The sequence below is a fragment of the Populus nigra genome, chromosome 16, assembly GCF_951802175.1.
Source record: "Populus nigra chromosome 16, ddPopNigr1.1, whole genome shotgun sequence".
NCBI lineage: Eukaryota > Viridiplantae > Streptophyta > Magnoliopsida > Malpighiales > Salicaceae > Populus > Populus nigra.
The window spans coordinates 801,528-817,537 of NC_084867.1; the positions used below are offsets into that span (position 1 = coordinate 801,528).

At 36.0% G+C, this 16,010-nt stretch overlaps 2 protein-coding genes across 2 annotated transcripts; both read left to right on the forward strand.

Annotated features, from left to right (window-relative positions):
• The first annotated feature begins 2,071 nt into the window (after nucleotides 1–2,071).
• LOC133675960 (CLP protease regulatory subunit CLPX1, mitochondrial-like) lies at nucleotides 2,072–9,597 on the forward strand. The gene is made up of 15 exons (XM_062097531.1): nucleotides 2,072–3,001; nucleotides 3,626–3,687; nucleotides 4,654–4,754; nucleotides 5,320–5,403; nucleotides 5,904–5,950; nucleotides 6,503–6,577; nucleotides 6,688–6,765; nucleotides 6,987–7,043; nucleotides 7,241–7,311; nucleotides 7,410–7,509; nucleotides 7,634–7,738; nucleotides 8,076–8,138; nucleotides 8,290–8,412; nucleotides 9,021–9,176; nucleotides 9,278–9,597. Exons 1-15 carry the CDS (start codon nucleotides 2,477–2,479, stop codon nucleotides 9,347–9,349), a joined length of 1,719 nt encoding a protein of 572 aa, XP_061953515.1. The 5' UTR covers nucleotides 2,072–2,476; the 3' UTR covers nucleotides 9,350–9,597.
• A 2,088-nt stretch (nucleotides 9,598–11,685) lies between these two features.
• On the forward strand, nucleotides 11,686–14,860 carry LOC133676356 (E3 ubiquitin-protein ligase SINAT5-like). The gene is made up of 3 exons (XM_062098028.1): nucleotides 11,686–12,175; nucleotides 13,167–13,553; nucleotides 14,330–14,860. Exons 1-3 carry the CDS (start codon nucleotides 11,927–11,929, stop codon nucleotides 14,690–14,692), a joined length of 999 nt encoding a protein of 332 aa, XP_061954012.1. The 5' UTR covers nucleotides 11,686–11,926; the 3' UTR covers nucleotides 14,693–14,860.
• Nucleotides 14,861–16,010: the final 1,150 nt, after the last annotated feature.

Genomic DNA, 16,010 nt, shown 5'->3' on the forward strand with positions numbered 1-16,010 from the left:
CACAGACCTCGCATGTTTATATTAGTATAGTGACAAAATAGTGATAAAGAGTCATCATATAACGTTGTTCATGATCTTTTTTGATGATGCAAGTGAAATTTTAACAAAAACACCGACCCAGCATTTTGAGGATGGCTTGATGCTGCCTAGTAACACCTGTTTTGATGCGTGTGAATATATCATCAGGTGGTTCTCTCTTTTTCCTCGTCAACTATTATGATATGCATTTTTTATAGTTGTGTGCTAGTTCTGTCCATTTCATCAAATACAAACATGAAGGCCCAAGAGCTTCATTTTAAATGAAGGTTGCTTTGTGTAATTACTCTAATCTAATTCCGAAGATGACAGTTGTGGGATGTGCAATACCCCTTCTTCGAGTTTGTTTGTCTTCGCCGTTTCAAAGTGTGGGTGCTTTTTTCATTCCAATCATAGTTTCAAACGCGACATTACCACAGCACCTCCTTTTTTGTGTGGTTGAAATGTAGGTTCAATGGACCAATTCCCAAATCCCCACCCCATCCATAAGATCTGAGCTTGAAAATTGTAACCTCGAGGTGGAAACCCCGAGTCTTAACGTAAGGTTTAAATGAGTTTCGGTTACTTGAACTGCATTCATTTTGCAGCCTACTTTTGCTGCTTTGCTTATTGTTCAAACTTAAAACAGGTCTTGATATTTTAGAAAACTTGAGGAAACGATTCTTGTATTAGATAAAGACTGTAAGTTTGCCAGTAGTAACATGTCTACTTAATAGTGTTGAAATATCATAACCATTGGAGCTTCACTGAAATGTTGGCCATGAAAACAGGACTTGACCTCTGTTTCGTCCTAAAGTCTTGTAAACTGTGATCGCACGGAATACAATCCACGGTTGGACTTGGACAGGGGACGTAATGAAATGCTTTTCGAAAGTAAATGTTCGTTTTTTCAACAGCTAAAAGCCTAAAACAACCAAACAATTATGGGGATCAATAAAGCTCAAAACCCAAGCCTCTGAAAATGCTAAAGCCGACCTGCAAAATGCCTCCTGAGTTCTAGGTAGTAAACCCCTTAAAATGCCCATGACCTTATTCAGAGAGCTCAGCCCTTAAATTGTCTTCAGAGTAGCACTTTTTCTTTAGTTTATGGCCATAGAATCCTTTAAATAGCTTTTATACACCGAACTTAAGTCCATCTTTTGGATACTGTAGAAAACAAGCCATCTATCACTTCAAAGGTTTGAACCCTAGTGTTCAAGAGGGAGGGACTCCTCCAGTTCTTTCAAGTGGCATATATACTACGCTCATGAACACCGCTCAAATCCATGAGTTACAAATCACACTCATAAAAGGGTTTACTGGATTAATCTAAAATAATAATATTTTAATATTTTTTAAATTAAAATAACATTGTTTGGGGAAAAATAAAAAAAAATCAAACTATGCCTCACCTGGATCTTGACTGTAGCATCTAGGTTTGACCAGATTAATTCTCATCTAATTCGATAAACTCTATTAGATCACATGTCGGATCAAACCAGCTTTAATAATATTCAAATGAAATGAAATATGTATTTTAAAAAATATATCTCAAACAATGATATAGTTACGTGAAAGTTTCAGTTTAGTTTATATTGATGAAATATAAGGAAGAATTATATGCTTGAGGAACAAAATGGAATTGTTGGAATTACTCCCAGCAGTACTTAGATTCAAGCAACTTGCACACAGATTGCAAGAGAAAAGAAAAAAGAAATCTCAGTAAGTTGTTTCAATTCAAGAAATCCAAATTCCAAAAGGTGTAAAGGAAACATCATCCATTCTATCTTCATGAATCAAAGGATTATACTTTTCACCTAAAAGGTGGTGGTGGCAAAGAAGATTTGACAACTATATTATATGATTAATTGGGTCCAATTGTCTAAAATTGACAGATACAAAGTCAAATCAACCAATTTTGTTTCACAGGGACTTATTTGCTGACTGGAAAAAACTACAGGAGCTAAATTGATAGATTTACCATAAATATATAAAGGTAACATTACAAGCAGATAATCCTAGAAGGTATTTCCTTTTAGCCCAATCAATCTACCCCTATTTCTCCTTTTAATTTTAATTTCTATTTATAATAACTACAAAAATTATTCACCAAAAAGAAAAAAATAAAAAATCTCCTCCTAGACAAGATACTCAAAAAAATCTAAGACATACCCATTTCAATTCACACCAAATTATCCAAATGCCCTCTATCAATTTCCAATCTTGACCACCCTACAAATCCTAATTGCCCCTTCTCTGTTGCCCCTTCATTTCTATCTTCTGCAGCAAAGTTCTCCATATACATGATAATTTGAAAATCCAAAGCATACCCACTTCAATACACACCAAATTATCCAAAATCCCTCTGCAAATTTCCAATCTTGACTCTTCTACGAACCCTTAATTTCTGTACTCTCTTTATCTTGATTTTCCCTAACTTTCCTGGGAAAGTTCCATCACCATGGCTTTTGCTGCAGTTAGATGCAAACCCACTAAAGTAACTGCTTCTCAATTCAGATACTTCATGTTCAATTACATGCATGTGGGCAGTCGCCTGTCTAGCTCTCACTGTGCTAGCAAAATTGCAACACGGGATGACCATTTTGCAAATACTCCTTATCACTTCACTTCTTTCAAGCCCGTTTCACTTCGTGGGGAATTTGTTGAAAAGAGTACTCAATTGTTGGAAAATATGAGAAGTAGTAGCAGTTGTTCTGATAGAAATTGGAGAGAGACAGTGAGTAGTAATAGTGGCGGTGGGTCTAATTATGGCGACCCACCAGAGGTGTGGCAACCACCTGGTGATGGTGTTGCAAAGATGAGGGTGAGTGATGGAGGCGGGGATTTCAAGGTATGGAGTAGAGGTGGGTCTGGTTCAAAGGATGGGTACTGGGGTGGGTCAAATCTGGGGAGTAGTTTTCCAACACCGAAAGAGATTTGTAAGGCACTTGATAACTTTGTTATTGGACAACGGAGAGCTAAGAAGGTGAGGTTTCTTTATTTTGGTTTGGCATTTAGTTTTTTTTTGTTTGTTTTTGGAGTGATTTTTATGTGTGTGGAAGTGAAAAATGCATTGTTTTTGCTCTTAGATGCAATAGAAGTAGCTTTCAAATCAGTGCCACTGTAGTTTTGGTTATGGCGGCTAAAAATTGAGTTTGAAGTAGTTTAGGAATTAAAAGGCTGTCTTTGGATTGTTTTGTCAGTGCCATTGTAGTTTTGGTTATGGTGGCTAAAAATTGAGTTTGAAGTAGTTTTGGAAGAAAAAGGCTGTCTTTGGATTGTTTAATATCTTTCATTAGTTCGAGTTTTACATGTCATATTTTGTTCATGCTTCCTTGCTTTAATTGAATTTCTTGAGACAGTCTTTCATGGGGCAATGGTCATGGCAATATAAAAAGGATACATGTTGCCATTACTGTCATTTCTTTTTAAAGTGAAGAAGGGAAAACTATCTGTATTGAATTTTGTCTTATTGTTTATAGGAGGAGTTCAGTATGCATGTATACAATGGACAACCCATATGCACTCCTATGCTTGCATGCCATTTTGTGTCATTTCAGTATTGTCTACGTCCTTCTCTTCTCTTTTTCTAATTTTGTTCCTTGAACAGGTGCTCTCAGTTGCTGTTTACAATCATTACAAGAGAATCTATCTAGAGTCTGTTAAAAAATGGTTAGTTTTATTCCTTAGACCGCCTTGTGTGTTTGGCCTTAGTTTCACTGGTAGCTCCAGAGCTAGTGAATAGCAGCGAACTGTAATGACAATAGAGGTTTTATTTGATAAGAAACTAACCTTTTCTATATTCCTGAGAAAGAAGAGAGAAAAGAAAACAAACATGTAATCTTCTTGTTTGCAATCTTATGTGTTGATTAGGTCAACATCATAGTTTGCACACAAGCTGCAACAGTATTCAATATGTGCAATTAACATTATCAATTGAATGACTCCATTTTCGTACCATTTATTGTCTTCTTTTCAATTCTATCAAAAATAGTGTCATTGTTGCATCTTTTCTTCCTTTTCCCAGTCACATTTACGAAATGGTTTCTATGTACTCCCCTTGCCTTTGGCCATGGCTTGTACCAGACTTCACCATACAATAAGCAAGGTATCAAACTTGACTATCCTCTTTGGGGACATTGGTGCTGGATAGTCTATAGGATCATGGGGTCAGTACTTGATAGCCAGGTCATGTTTTGTACAGACATGAGGTGTAATGTTGTTATTCATCATGCTTATTATGAGAGTTGTCTGATTTAACATGCTTAGCACAACTTGGGGAGTAAGGTGCGACACAGATTCAGGTCTGATTTAACATGCTTAGTACAACTTGGGGAGTTAGGTGTGACAAAAATTCTGGTAATGAAAAAGCAGATACAACTCATGTTGGTTTCCATGTACTCCCCTTGCCGTTGGCCATGGCATGTACCAGACCTTTTACCATACAATAAGCAAGTTATCAAACTTGACTATCCCCTTTGGGGACATTAGTGCTGGATAGTCTATTGGATCATGGGGTCAGTACTAGATAGCTAGGTCATGTTTTGTGCCGACATGAATTGTAATTTTTTTTTTTTTCATTATGCTTGTTATGAGAACTATCTGATTTAACATGCTTGGTACAACGTGGGGAGTTAGGTCCAACACAGATTCAGGCAATGAAAAAGCAGATATCATGGATGATGACGGAGTTGAACTTGAGAAAAGTAACATTCTTCTAATGGGGCCAACAGGTTCAGGTAATTTGTCATTAACCATATTCTGATTGTTCAATGTTCTTGAACACTGCTTTTTTTATGTCGCAAGAATTGATTTGTAGTCACTTCTAAATGGTAATAGTAACAAGGTCTGAGGAGAAACCTGGCAATCTAGAGTTGTTCTTGTGCTATGATTTTTCTTCTCTCTTCATGTGTTTACATGTTTACATGTTATATTGACTGATAATATCTGTTATAGATGATGGTCCTACGTGCATGGATAAAGGTCAATAGCTACTGATGATTATTCTGGTCATGGAAACTTGTGTCAAGGTTTTATTTGTGCTTCTTTTTGTGATGTTGTGTTAATTTTTTTTCTCAATTGACACCAAAGGTTTGACTGAACGTTAAAAGAAAGATGCTTTTATTCTTTTTCCACTACTCTTTACTACAGAAGAATTAGCACTGCTCCCTTCAATGTTCCTTTGGTCTTGTTTTCATCCTAAATATAAATTGTGGGATAAAATAGAATTTCTATTAAATTGATTGTTTTAGACACTGTTAGTTACTGGTCTCACTTTACCCTTTTTGATTTCATCAAGGACAGGGAAGACATTACTTGCCAAAACCTTGGCACGATTTGTGAATGTTCCCTTCGTTATTGCAGATGCAACTACTTTGACTCAGGCAAGTTGGTGATTTCCATTACTTTAGTTGTTGACCTTTTATGAACTTTATTTCTTACTTTTTTTCTCTCATCTTCAAATGGATTTTATTAGATGGTTGGACAGCTATGCAATAAGCAGCTAAGTTTGATTCTGTTGAGGGATGGTCATTAGAATTTCTTTTGTTAGAAGCTTGCTTATCATATAAGGTTTTCTTTAAAAGTTAATTCATTTACCCAACTCAAATCCAGATTAGTTGTGTACTGCTAAGTATTCTGCCTCAGCATGTATGTTTCTGGATTGGTGCAAAAAACTACATTAATTTTGATGCTTTTGAAATCAAATGAGCACATTTTTTTAGAGAGACAAACACGATCATATTGCTTTTACATCTGAGATAGGATGTTCATGTTTGGTTATTTCTCTGTTTTGTTTTTTTTTTTCACATTAGTTGCTAATGTATGCGTATTAGAAAATCTTTTTAGGGAAGGTGATTAAGTTTCCATGAAATGTTATGTGCAGGCAGGATATGTTGGGGAGGATGTGGAGTCAATATTATACAAACTACTGACAGTGAGTTCTCAAAAAACCTCATTTATATTCTGTTTCAAGGACCTCTGCATGGGAAAAGTTGTTACCCTTCATCGTTATAAATGTCCAGTGCCATTTTGGTTGTGTTTCATTAACTTGTTGCTTGCCTGGCTTGTCTTAGATTCTTAGCCTACTCTCTCAAAACTTATGAACTGGTATCCTTGTGATTTTCTGATTCAGTGTGGATATATGCTAAACTGTCTTGGTATATGGTTTTGATTTTGCCTGAGACTGATTTTCATATTTTAACTGTTTTTTTCTTCATTGGGAGAGGGAAAAATTGAGCATTCTTTGTATGTGCAATCATTATTGCTTATGGTCCTTTGATCCCTGGCAACTAAAAATTTCTGCTTGGAAAAATACATATTATGATATAGTTGGCACTTGATGATTATAAACTTTTTGCTTGGCATGTTTAAATTTTCAGTGGAGCATCAGTACCAAAAAGATGGCTCTGCTGCACCACTTGTACTCTGTATTATCTTGCCTACTGTGAATGAACAAGTCTAACCATTTCCTTTCTTCGTATCTCAGGCTGCTGACTATAATGTGGCAGCTGCTCAGCAGGGTATCATTTACATTGATGAAATTGACAAAATCACGAAAAAGGTTATGTCCACCATTTTACCATCAATATTTTCATCTTTATTTCTTTTCCTTCAAAAATTATGTTCGCCTTTTAACATTATTTCTATGTCTTCCGCCTTTTCATTAAGCAGGCTGAGAGTGTTAACATTAGCAGAGATGTGTCAGGAGAGGGTGTTCAGCAAGCATTATTGAAAATGCTTGAAGGAACAGTAAGTGTTTCTGCCAACAGTTGTTGGAAAAGATTGATTAAGAATCACTTTATAACTCTATCAGCACAATTCTATTACCATGTTGCTAATGAATTAGTTAGATGATCCATCTGTACCCTTAGTTATTATACATGGAAAGATTTGCTTATTGTGGTGTTAACTTTTATTTGGTTATCTTTTTACAATCATATGTTTACAGCCATGGTTTTTTTCCGATGTAGATAGTCAATGTTCCAGAGAAGGGAGCTCGGAAGCATCCTAGAGGTGACAATATTCAGGTAGATACCACATCGCATGGTTTGTAACACATGCATCTGACTGGTTCATGAATTATCTACATAATATTGTGCATGTGTTTTGTTAACCTTAAAATTCCTGACAACTATAGACATGTTCAAGTCTTTATGTGACCCTGAAAAGTGAGCTGCTGCAGTTGCATTTTTTCTTGATATTTTATAATCCATTTTTTTAACAGATCGACACCAAGGATATTCTTTTTATATGTGGTGGTGCCTTTATTGATTTGGAGAAGACCATTTCTGAGAGGTTTTACATACACACACTATTTTTTTTTATTTTTTTTTTGTGGTAAAATATATGAATCCTTTCTTGAAAAGGGAAATGTAAGTGAATATTTATGGCAGGCGCCAAGATTCTTCGATAGGGTTTGGTGCACCAGTACGTGCAAACATGAGGACAGGTGGTGTTACGAGTACTGCTGTGACATCATCTTTATTGGAGACTGTAAGTGAAAACTGGTCTTCAATTAGCAACAGCTTTTATGGTTCCCCTTTTGTTTTTTATGCAACTACCAATGTTTGTCTTTGCTACTAACAACTGAAATCTTTACAACTGAAATCTTTACCAGGCTGAAAGCAGCGATCTTGTTTCGTATGGTTTGATACCTGAATTTGTTGGAAGATTTCCCATCCTTGTCAGTTTAGCAGCTCTCACTGAGGATCAACTTGTCCAGGTATATATAGTTGAAATGTTCTGTCTGATAAATTCAATATATGTTTTCTTCTCTTTGATGATTCTACGTTTGTGATTGAATCATGAATTTCTTCTCTTTTAACGATTCTATGTTTCTGATTGAATCATGGAGTGATTTGAAATTGTTTGATGTTGTGGATTACAATCCTGGACTGCAACCCTTTTCCATTGTTTGCATTTAAACCAGCTTGGTGGAAATGAAGTAATTGATGTACTTGGTCTAAATATGCTTGTAAAAAGTTTTATCATTGTTTATAACCACCTTGTTGTTTATTTGGTCTTCTCTGTCACTCCTCACTGGAAATAATGTCCTGTAGGTTCTGACAGAACCAAAGAATGCCCTTGGGAAGCAATATAAGAAGTTGTTCCAAATGAATGATGTAAGTGTTCTTCCCAAGACACCCTCTCTTTTAGATGCTTTCTTGGTGAAACCTTGTAGTTTTAATGAATTTGTTGGTTATTCTCTTTCAATTTGCTGGGCCAGTAAGCATCTTTAGTTTTAAAGCCATCTAATTCATTTTCCCCCCTCAGGTCAAGCTACATGTCACAGAAAATGCTTTGAGATCAATTGCTAGAAAAGCAATAACCAAAAATACTGGGGCTCGGGCCTTGCGGTCCATATTAGAGAATATCTTGATGGATTCCATGTATGAGGTATAGCATTTCTTGCCCCATTGTATTTTTTTAAAAAAACAAAATTCCCAATTCTAGTCAAAAGTTTATATTATGAGAAGACGCCTCACTCAGTATATTTGAAAGATGGACTTATAATTGTATTTAAGTCTCTTCCAGTTCCGAGCTTCTTCCTTTTGGATTGACCTGCTGTAAACTGAATTTATTGGATTCGTCCATGTGCCAAAGGCTCATGAGGCACTTACCTCCAATCCAGAGGTGGTAGAGGTTAATATGCCATTATCTTTGCATTGACGAGAAGGGAGTCCATCCACGGGGTGGGGTAAGTATAACTTTCTCAAGGGCCGATGGAAAAAGAAGGAGCCAGACAGAATAAAAACCTCATAGATGATTGGCAACAACACTATTTTACCACGAGGTGTCCTGGTTTTTGCATTTAGGTTAGGCATCCCCAGGCTTAATCTTACTAAGTGTCCTGTGAGAACCTGGAACAAAGCTCTGAACACTTTTGGTTCAACTTGATTGTGGTGTTTATTAACTGTGGATGCCTCTGCTATCTGATAATTCAGAAAATGGTAGCTAAATTGACATTTTCAGGTAATTCAATTTCTGCCTCTTAAATTGTGCAGATTCCTGATGTTAGAACAGGGGATGATATTATAGATGCCGTTGTAGTTGATGAAGTGGCTATTGGATCTGAGGAACGCAGCGTTGGAGCCAAAATCCTCTATGGAAGGGGTGCGTTGGATCACTATCTTTCTGAAGAAAAATTAAAGTGTTCCAAGGTGCATATTAATCTCTTTGCATGCATCCCTAGAAAATAATCCTTCTTCATGATCCTTGTCCATAATGTTTTTGTGGCTAATCGGTTGATCTTTTAACATAGAAAACCATGGAGGGTTCTGATGGAGAACCAGAGGTGGAATCAGAGCTTCCTTCGATAGTTGCCAGCATGTAATTTACTGGTGAATGGTGTTTGTAGCCTCTTCCCACCACATCCCTGTACATAATAAGCTCACATTAATTTAATAAATTTAAATTCTGTATACATGTTATAATTCCTCAAAAACTGTGCAGTTGCCCAACCACTGTGTTCAGAATTTTAATATTTTTGTACTATATATACAAATCAGCCGAAGATGATCAGGTTCTCCCATCCCATTTCTCAGCATGGTTTTCTGGGAGAATTAAATTATTGCTTTGACATTTTCAGTTGTTTTTATATTGCTTGCTTAAGACCACCATTATTTTCTGCTAGAACCTGCCATGGGATTGTGGTTAAAGTTCTCAACAAATCTTTTGTGGCAGGTCCTACAACTGTGGGGTGTCCCTCATCACCTCCGACTCCATAAAATAGGAGTCATGTTCAAGCAGTATAGATTTATTGATGTTTTTACCTGCACAATTCAATCAGCACCTATGCTCTGTGACCTTTGATAGGGCAGAGCTGCACTTTTGACAATAGGTAATCCACATGTAGAGTTACTTCTTAGCAACTTTTGATGCTTGAACTATGTGACATTTTCGGAGCTTGTCTTTCTTTTATCCTAATGATAAATCAAGCATTATTGAGTCAAAACCTTCAAGGAAAATGGAAATTGGAGGAAAGTAGGTCGCCGAGACCCTTTCGATACTTATGTTGTTATCTATTTGATCCGATCGATTGTGCAAGGCACGGGGTAGCAACGAAACCGGGGAAGTATACAGAAAAGACAGTTCTTTTCTGTCAACTTATTGCTGAGTTCAACACTATGCAAGAAAGAAAGAAAAACATCCTGACATCAGTTCTGCCATTTGGAAGTGAGACTGCAGGTTCCAATAATCAGTAGATGATCTATTCAAAACTCTACTTGATATTTGTAAAAACAAAATATCAAAACAACACAACCATGTTTAAACTTATTTTTCAAAAAAAATCTTGAAACATCATTTTGGATCGGTATGAATCTGATTGAACTTCTCAAAACTATGTTCTAGGTTGTAAAAAAATTTGGTTAAAAGAACAAACCAAACCATGTGGCATCATTAAACACCATGATCATATAAAGTTATATACTGAAGAATAATGCTAATTTTACACATGTTTTACTGAAATCTTTTGTTGATATTTTTTTTATCCTTGTCTCAACGATCCTACAATCTCATAGCTGAGATCTTTTCGAGAAGTGATTTTGAAAAAGATTTTCGAGAAAATCACATTATTTGTTCTGAGATTTATTACTTAAATAGATAAAATTAACTTGTTAATTCAGAACTTTTTGTTTGGCTGTGATAATTGATCACAGTATGAGGATTTGTTTAGCGGTTCAGGATCCAGATTTTTTTTAAAAAAGGATTAAAAATTAAATTGAATTACCTCTTAATATTTTATTTTTATTTTTAACTAGGTATCTTCACACCCTTTTAAAGAGTGAAACTAGTTTCGTTCAGGGTTTGTGGTTGTTCTTTCCAATAAATGCACTTCATGAAGATCAAACTTGTATTCTTATTCTTTGAGAAATATAATAATATCTTAATTGTTATACCTACACTTGATTTATCTTCGTCTTAATATTTAACCTAATAAAAGTTATAATATTTTTTTAATAATTATCGATAATTATTTCTTTATGAAAAAATAGATATGAAGCAAGAGGAAAATAATGAAAAAGATTAAAAAAATATTTTTGAGTTTAAATAAAAATATTTTTATATGGTTTTTAGACGGATATGATTTCCTCTTATTTTTATATTTTTTCTCTAAACTTATGATTTACAAGTTAATAATTTTAAAACAATTGACTTGTTCTTTTACAAAATACATTGAGCACAAAATATAAGATTAAATGGAATAAAAAATTATTTTGTTTTATAGAAAAAAAAGTATTAGTTTAATAAAAAAAATTGAAATCACTTTTAAAAGATTTTACCCCGTAAATCTCATGTATTAAATAAATAGATTTATTAGTAAATTCTATAAATTCATTAATCGAAATTTTTAATTTCAAAAAAAATCATTGAAAAAATAGATTTAAATAGTTGCATTAATTCTTTTTTATCTGTTTAACAGTTGTTTTGTTCTGTAATGTTCAAAAAGTTTTTTGAATTTATGTTGTTAATTTCCAAATGAAAATAGGTTTAAAATGTTGTTAAGTAACGTCCCTTTCAATTTATCAACAAAATCACCGTAATTAAAAAAGATAAACAAATATTAAGCCTCTAACAACAATTAGATCTTTAATCCAACTCTCTTAATTTCAAATCCAACGGTCATCCTTCTTTCTCGCCTCAACAAAACCATGGAAGAGAGAGAGAGAGAGCGAGAGAGAGAGAGAGAGAGCGCCAGCCAGGAAAAGAATTTTTTTTTTTTTTGAGAGAGGGGGATTCTGAGGAACCAAACAAGCCTCTGTCTCTCTCTCTCAAAACTTTCTCAAGAAAACTAAAAAGCTCGTAACTTTAGATATAAGTAAGAGTGCCTCTTATTGAAAATCCAATCTTTTCAACTGGGTTGTGTCTCAATATTGAATATTTTCCATTGTAGGCTTGTAGGGTTTTAATGGAGTTTGATAACATTGAATGCGTGTCATCATCAGATGGACTTGATGAGGATGAGATCCATCACCATAATTTACAACACCACCTACATCAATTTGCATCATCAAAGCCTCACAATGTAAACAACAACCACAACAACGGTAATACCATTGTTGTTGGGGGTCCTCCTGCGATTGCTCCTGCAACTAGTGTTCATGAGCTGCTAGAATGTCCTGTTTGTACCAATTCTATGTACCCACCAATCCATCAGGTTTGTTCTTTGACGTGTTTAATTTGTTATGAAAATGTAAACTTTGCGGTTTGAGTTCATCTGGTCTTGTTTGCTTGCTTTCTTTTTTGATGTTTTTGTTAATTTTGATTGGTGTATGATGGATTTCGGTGGATTTGCATAATTCAGTTTAAGGACATTGGTGATTTCACGTGGATGGTGATGATGTGTTGTTTTAGAGTTGATGGTTATTGAATTGAATATGTTTTTGGACTGTTTTAGTGAGAAAACAATTTTGGAATTTTTGGTGAGGTGATTTGGATGGATTAGTGCTGAATTTGAGTGCATGTGAGGAGGTTTGTCTAGACTAAAACTGTGTGATGGCTTTGTGAGATTTGCTAGGCGATGATCTTCTCATGGTTATTTTCGAGCATTCCTGAAGCTGAGTCATCACAATCCATGAGATCTTTGATCCATTTTTCAGAAGATAATGCCTTTGCCTGGAGTGACATCTTAATTTTCCTATGTTAGGATTGTTGCTTTCTTACGTCAATTAATTGTTCGTATCAATGGCAACATAAGCTGTCAAGTACTATATCTGCTTTGGAATTGATGAGAATTTCGTATTTGGTTATATTGTCTGGAGATCGCACGACACTTGTTTTTTGACTTCATATGTGATTCTTTCTTGTTGAGGGTTTCTTTTCTGGAATTAGACATTGATTTGTTGAAGCAGTGATGGCTCACCTGTGCTTCTGTTGCTGAACTGCAAGTTAAGGGCGTGATAGATCTATTTCGCTGTTATATAGTTTAAGTATCCAGCTTTATCTTTCCCTGCCACATTTTCGTGATGACTTGTCATCTTCTTATCTAGTTCACCCTGTTCACTTCCTGGCCTTGTTCAGTTTTCTTGCCTCTATACTGAACTTTCTCTTGTTAATCTTGGAGGGGAATGCTAATATAGCTGTGTTTGCTAAAATGTGCTTACAAACCCACATTAGGAAATGGATTTTGAATGTCACTTCCCTTGCAGTGTCACAATGGGCACACGCTATGTTCCACCTGTAAAACAAGGGTACAAAATCGCTGCCCTACTTGCAGGCAGGAGCTCGGAGACATTAGGTGTTTAGCCCTAGAGAAGGTGGCTGAGTCACTGGAATTTCCTTGCAAATTTTACAACTTGGGGTGCCCGGAGATATTTCCATATTACAGCAAGCTCAAGCACGAGGCAATTTGCAACTTCAGACCATATAATTGCCCCTATGCTGGATCAGAATGCTCTGTTGTTGGAGATATTCCTTTCCTGGTTGCGCATCTAAGGGATGATCACAAGGTGGACATGCATACAGGATGCACTTTCAACCATCGCTATGTGAAGTCTAATCCCCGCGAAGTGGAGAATGCCACTTGGATGTTGACGGTAATTCTAGCATTGCTTTATAAGTTCCTTAACCAGTTTTGCATGTAGAACAATTTTACAAGTCATGGTTAATATGTTATAGAATATTTCTCTAACTGGGGGTGCTGACATGTGGAACTTGAAGCCAACTTATGTCCTCTCTGCTAAACCTTAGTTCCAAACCAGTTGGAGTAAACATCAATAGCGTTTCAAATAAGTAATTGAATTAACAGTTGACAAACCATCCAAGGAAAGGAGTTCTATAAAAACTTTTCCAGGTATTGATGAAAAGAAACTGAATTTGGATCCCTGCCATATAAGATGCAACTAGTTTGACACTGGCTGTCAACCTCCCATATTCAGATCCTTGCACAAAGAAAGATTTGTTGAAGCTAGGTGAACTAAATTAGTCTGCAGGCTTTTCCTCCTGCATGTAATTTGGTATTGAGTATTGACACTTGGATTTTACTTCCTCCCCAAAATATCAGAAGAAAAGAAAGGAAGGGAGTAACTATGGCTGTCAGTGTGATACGGTGAACTCAATTTGCTTAACTGTGTAGCCTATATGGGGATAGGATATGGAGAGTCACGAGAGTCATTGACTTTCATTTGATTTTTGTCTGTGCTCATGTGAGTTCAGCAACCTCGACTTGCATTTTTCCTGGATTACGCCATGACCTTCATATTTGTTATAGAATTTATTGTTCCATATTCACTAATGGATTGTGCACATTCTTTATTTGCTCCCCTGAATCTAAATGGATGGCTTGCTGCTCTTTTTTTTTTTTTTTGGTCAGGTCTTCCATTGTTTTGGTCAGTACTTCTGCCTTCACTTTGAAGCTTTCCAGCTTGGCATGGCCCCTGTTTATATGGCATTCCTCCGTTTCATGGGTGATGAGACTGAGGCTCGGAATTATACCTACAGCCTTGAGGTCGGGGGACATGGCAGGAAACTGACATGGGAGGGCACCCCACAAAGTGTTCGAGATAGCCACCGGAAAGTCAGGGATAGTCATGATGGTCTCATTATTCAACGAAACATGGCACTTTTCTTCTCTGGTGGGGATAGGAAGGAGCTGAAGCTAAGAGTTACCGGGAGGATATGGAAGGAACAACAAAATCCAGAAACTGGAGTGTGTATACCCAACCTTTGTAGCTAAGGCGAAGTGATTTTGAAGACATTTACACTATTTGTGTCTGGGACTGTTTCGTGTTGTCCCAACCTCTTCCACCCTTCTCTTACATGCTGTAATGGATTGAATTAATGAAACTCCCCTTTGTTTTTTTTTTTAAAAAATAAAATTGTATTATAAACAGCCGTTCTTCTATGACCTGTTGCTTGATAGTACAAAAAATAGGCTTTCAAGTTGGACTGGATGAGATCAATTACAGGATCTAAAGACTATCCTAATAAGATAATTTTTTATACCACTCAGAGTAAAAGCTACCTATCAGGTTTAATTATGGACATTAAGGTTTCGTTGGGAAGCAACTGGCAATACTCCCTTATTCCTAAGCTCCGCAAGGGGAATTCATAAGCAGACTTGCTGGCACGGCTATGTTCTCAGTGCCAGGGAAATTGTGTTATCTGGGTTTCACCTCCTCCAGGTTTGCGTCAGCTTCTCCAAGCAGATAGCATGGGCTTTTTCCTCTTTTATTGAACCAGCAGAGGAAAAAATCAAGCGTGTGTACTTGACTATCATCGTTCTCCTATACTATATATGTTCAGGTTTTTTATTATTTGAAGACGAGATCATGAGTCTGACTAATTGCAGTAGAAGACTATTTCTGGATATTATATGCAAATGGGTGAGAGATGCTCTTATATTTTTTTGTGTAAATGTAAGTGGCCATTGTCGACAGTCTCAAAATTTTGTTTTAGCATGGCTCAATAATTACCAAGTCAAGAATTGTATTTTGGCTTGTCTGTTTCCTGCACTCATCCACAATTCCGTTGGAAAAGTATACCTCCTTCACTCCCCCCCCTTCCATTTTTAACAGTACAATTCGTGTTGATTTTTTTTTTATGATTTTAATGTATTAATATCAAAATTTTATTTATATATATATTTTTAAATTAAAAACACACGAGTATTTAATTAGTATTTCCTTTGTTTTCTGAAGAAGTGCTGTTGGAATCCGGCAAAGAAGTTCCAGCCCAGAAGAGAGGAGAATAACCATGAGTCCATGACAGGCAGACCAAGCTGTCCTGCTAACTAATTGGTCTCGGCCTTCACTTTCTAAATACGGGAGGAACAGATAGGAAGAAAGCAGAAATGAGTTGTTCTGTTGACAGACAGAGAAAACTGAAATCAAACCTCCTCTCAAGAACTAGCTACGGTCTTTAAATATGAACAAAATGCTATGCATTTTGCACCAAATTCTCTGCAGAGAAAATCCTCCCATCGAAGATTTATCTCCCCCAAATTCCTTTCTTTCACATTTAATAACTCGTGAAGCTTTTTTGATGGGGTTAGT

Coding starts and splice junctions, on each gene's coding strand:
- LOC133675960 (XM_062097531.1), top strand. CDS start 2,477: ATGGCTTTTGCTGCAGTTAGATGCAAACCCACTAAAGTAACTGCTTCT. Junction 5,404..5,903: donor AACTACTTTGACTCAGGCAA/GTTGGTGATTTC, acceptor ATGTGCAGGCAG/GATATGTTGGGGAGGATGTG. Junction 6,578..6,687: donor TTGACAAAATCACGAAAAAG/GTTATGTCCACC, acceptor TTCATTAAGCAG/GCTGAGAGTGTTAACATTAG.
- LOC133676356 (XM_062098028.1), top strand. CDS start 11,927: ATGGAGTTTGATAACATTGAATGCGTGTCATCATCAGATGGACTTGAT. Junction 12,176..13,166: donor TGTACCCACCAATCCATCAG/GTTTGTTCTTTG, acceptor CTTCCCTTGCAG/TGTCACAATGGGCACACGCT. Junction 13,554..14,329: donor ATGCCACTTGGATGTTGACG/GTAATTCTAGCA, acceptor TTTTTTGGTCAG/GTCTTCCATTGTTTTGGTCA.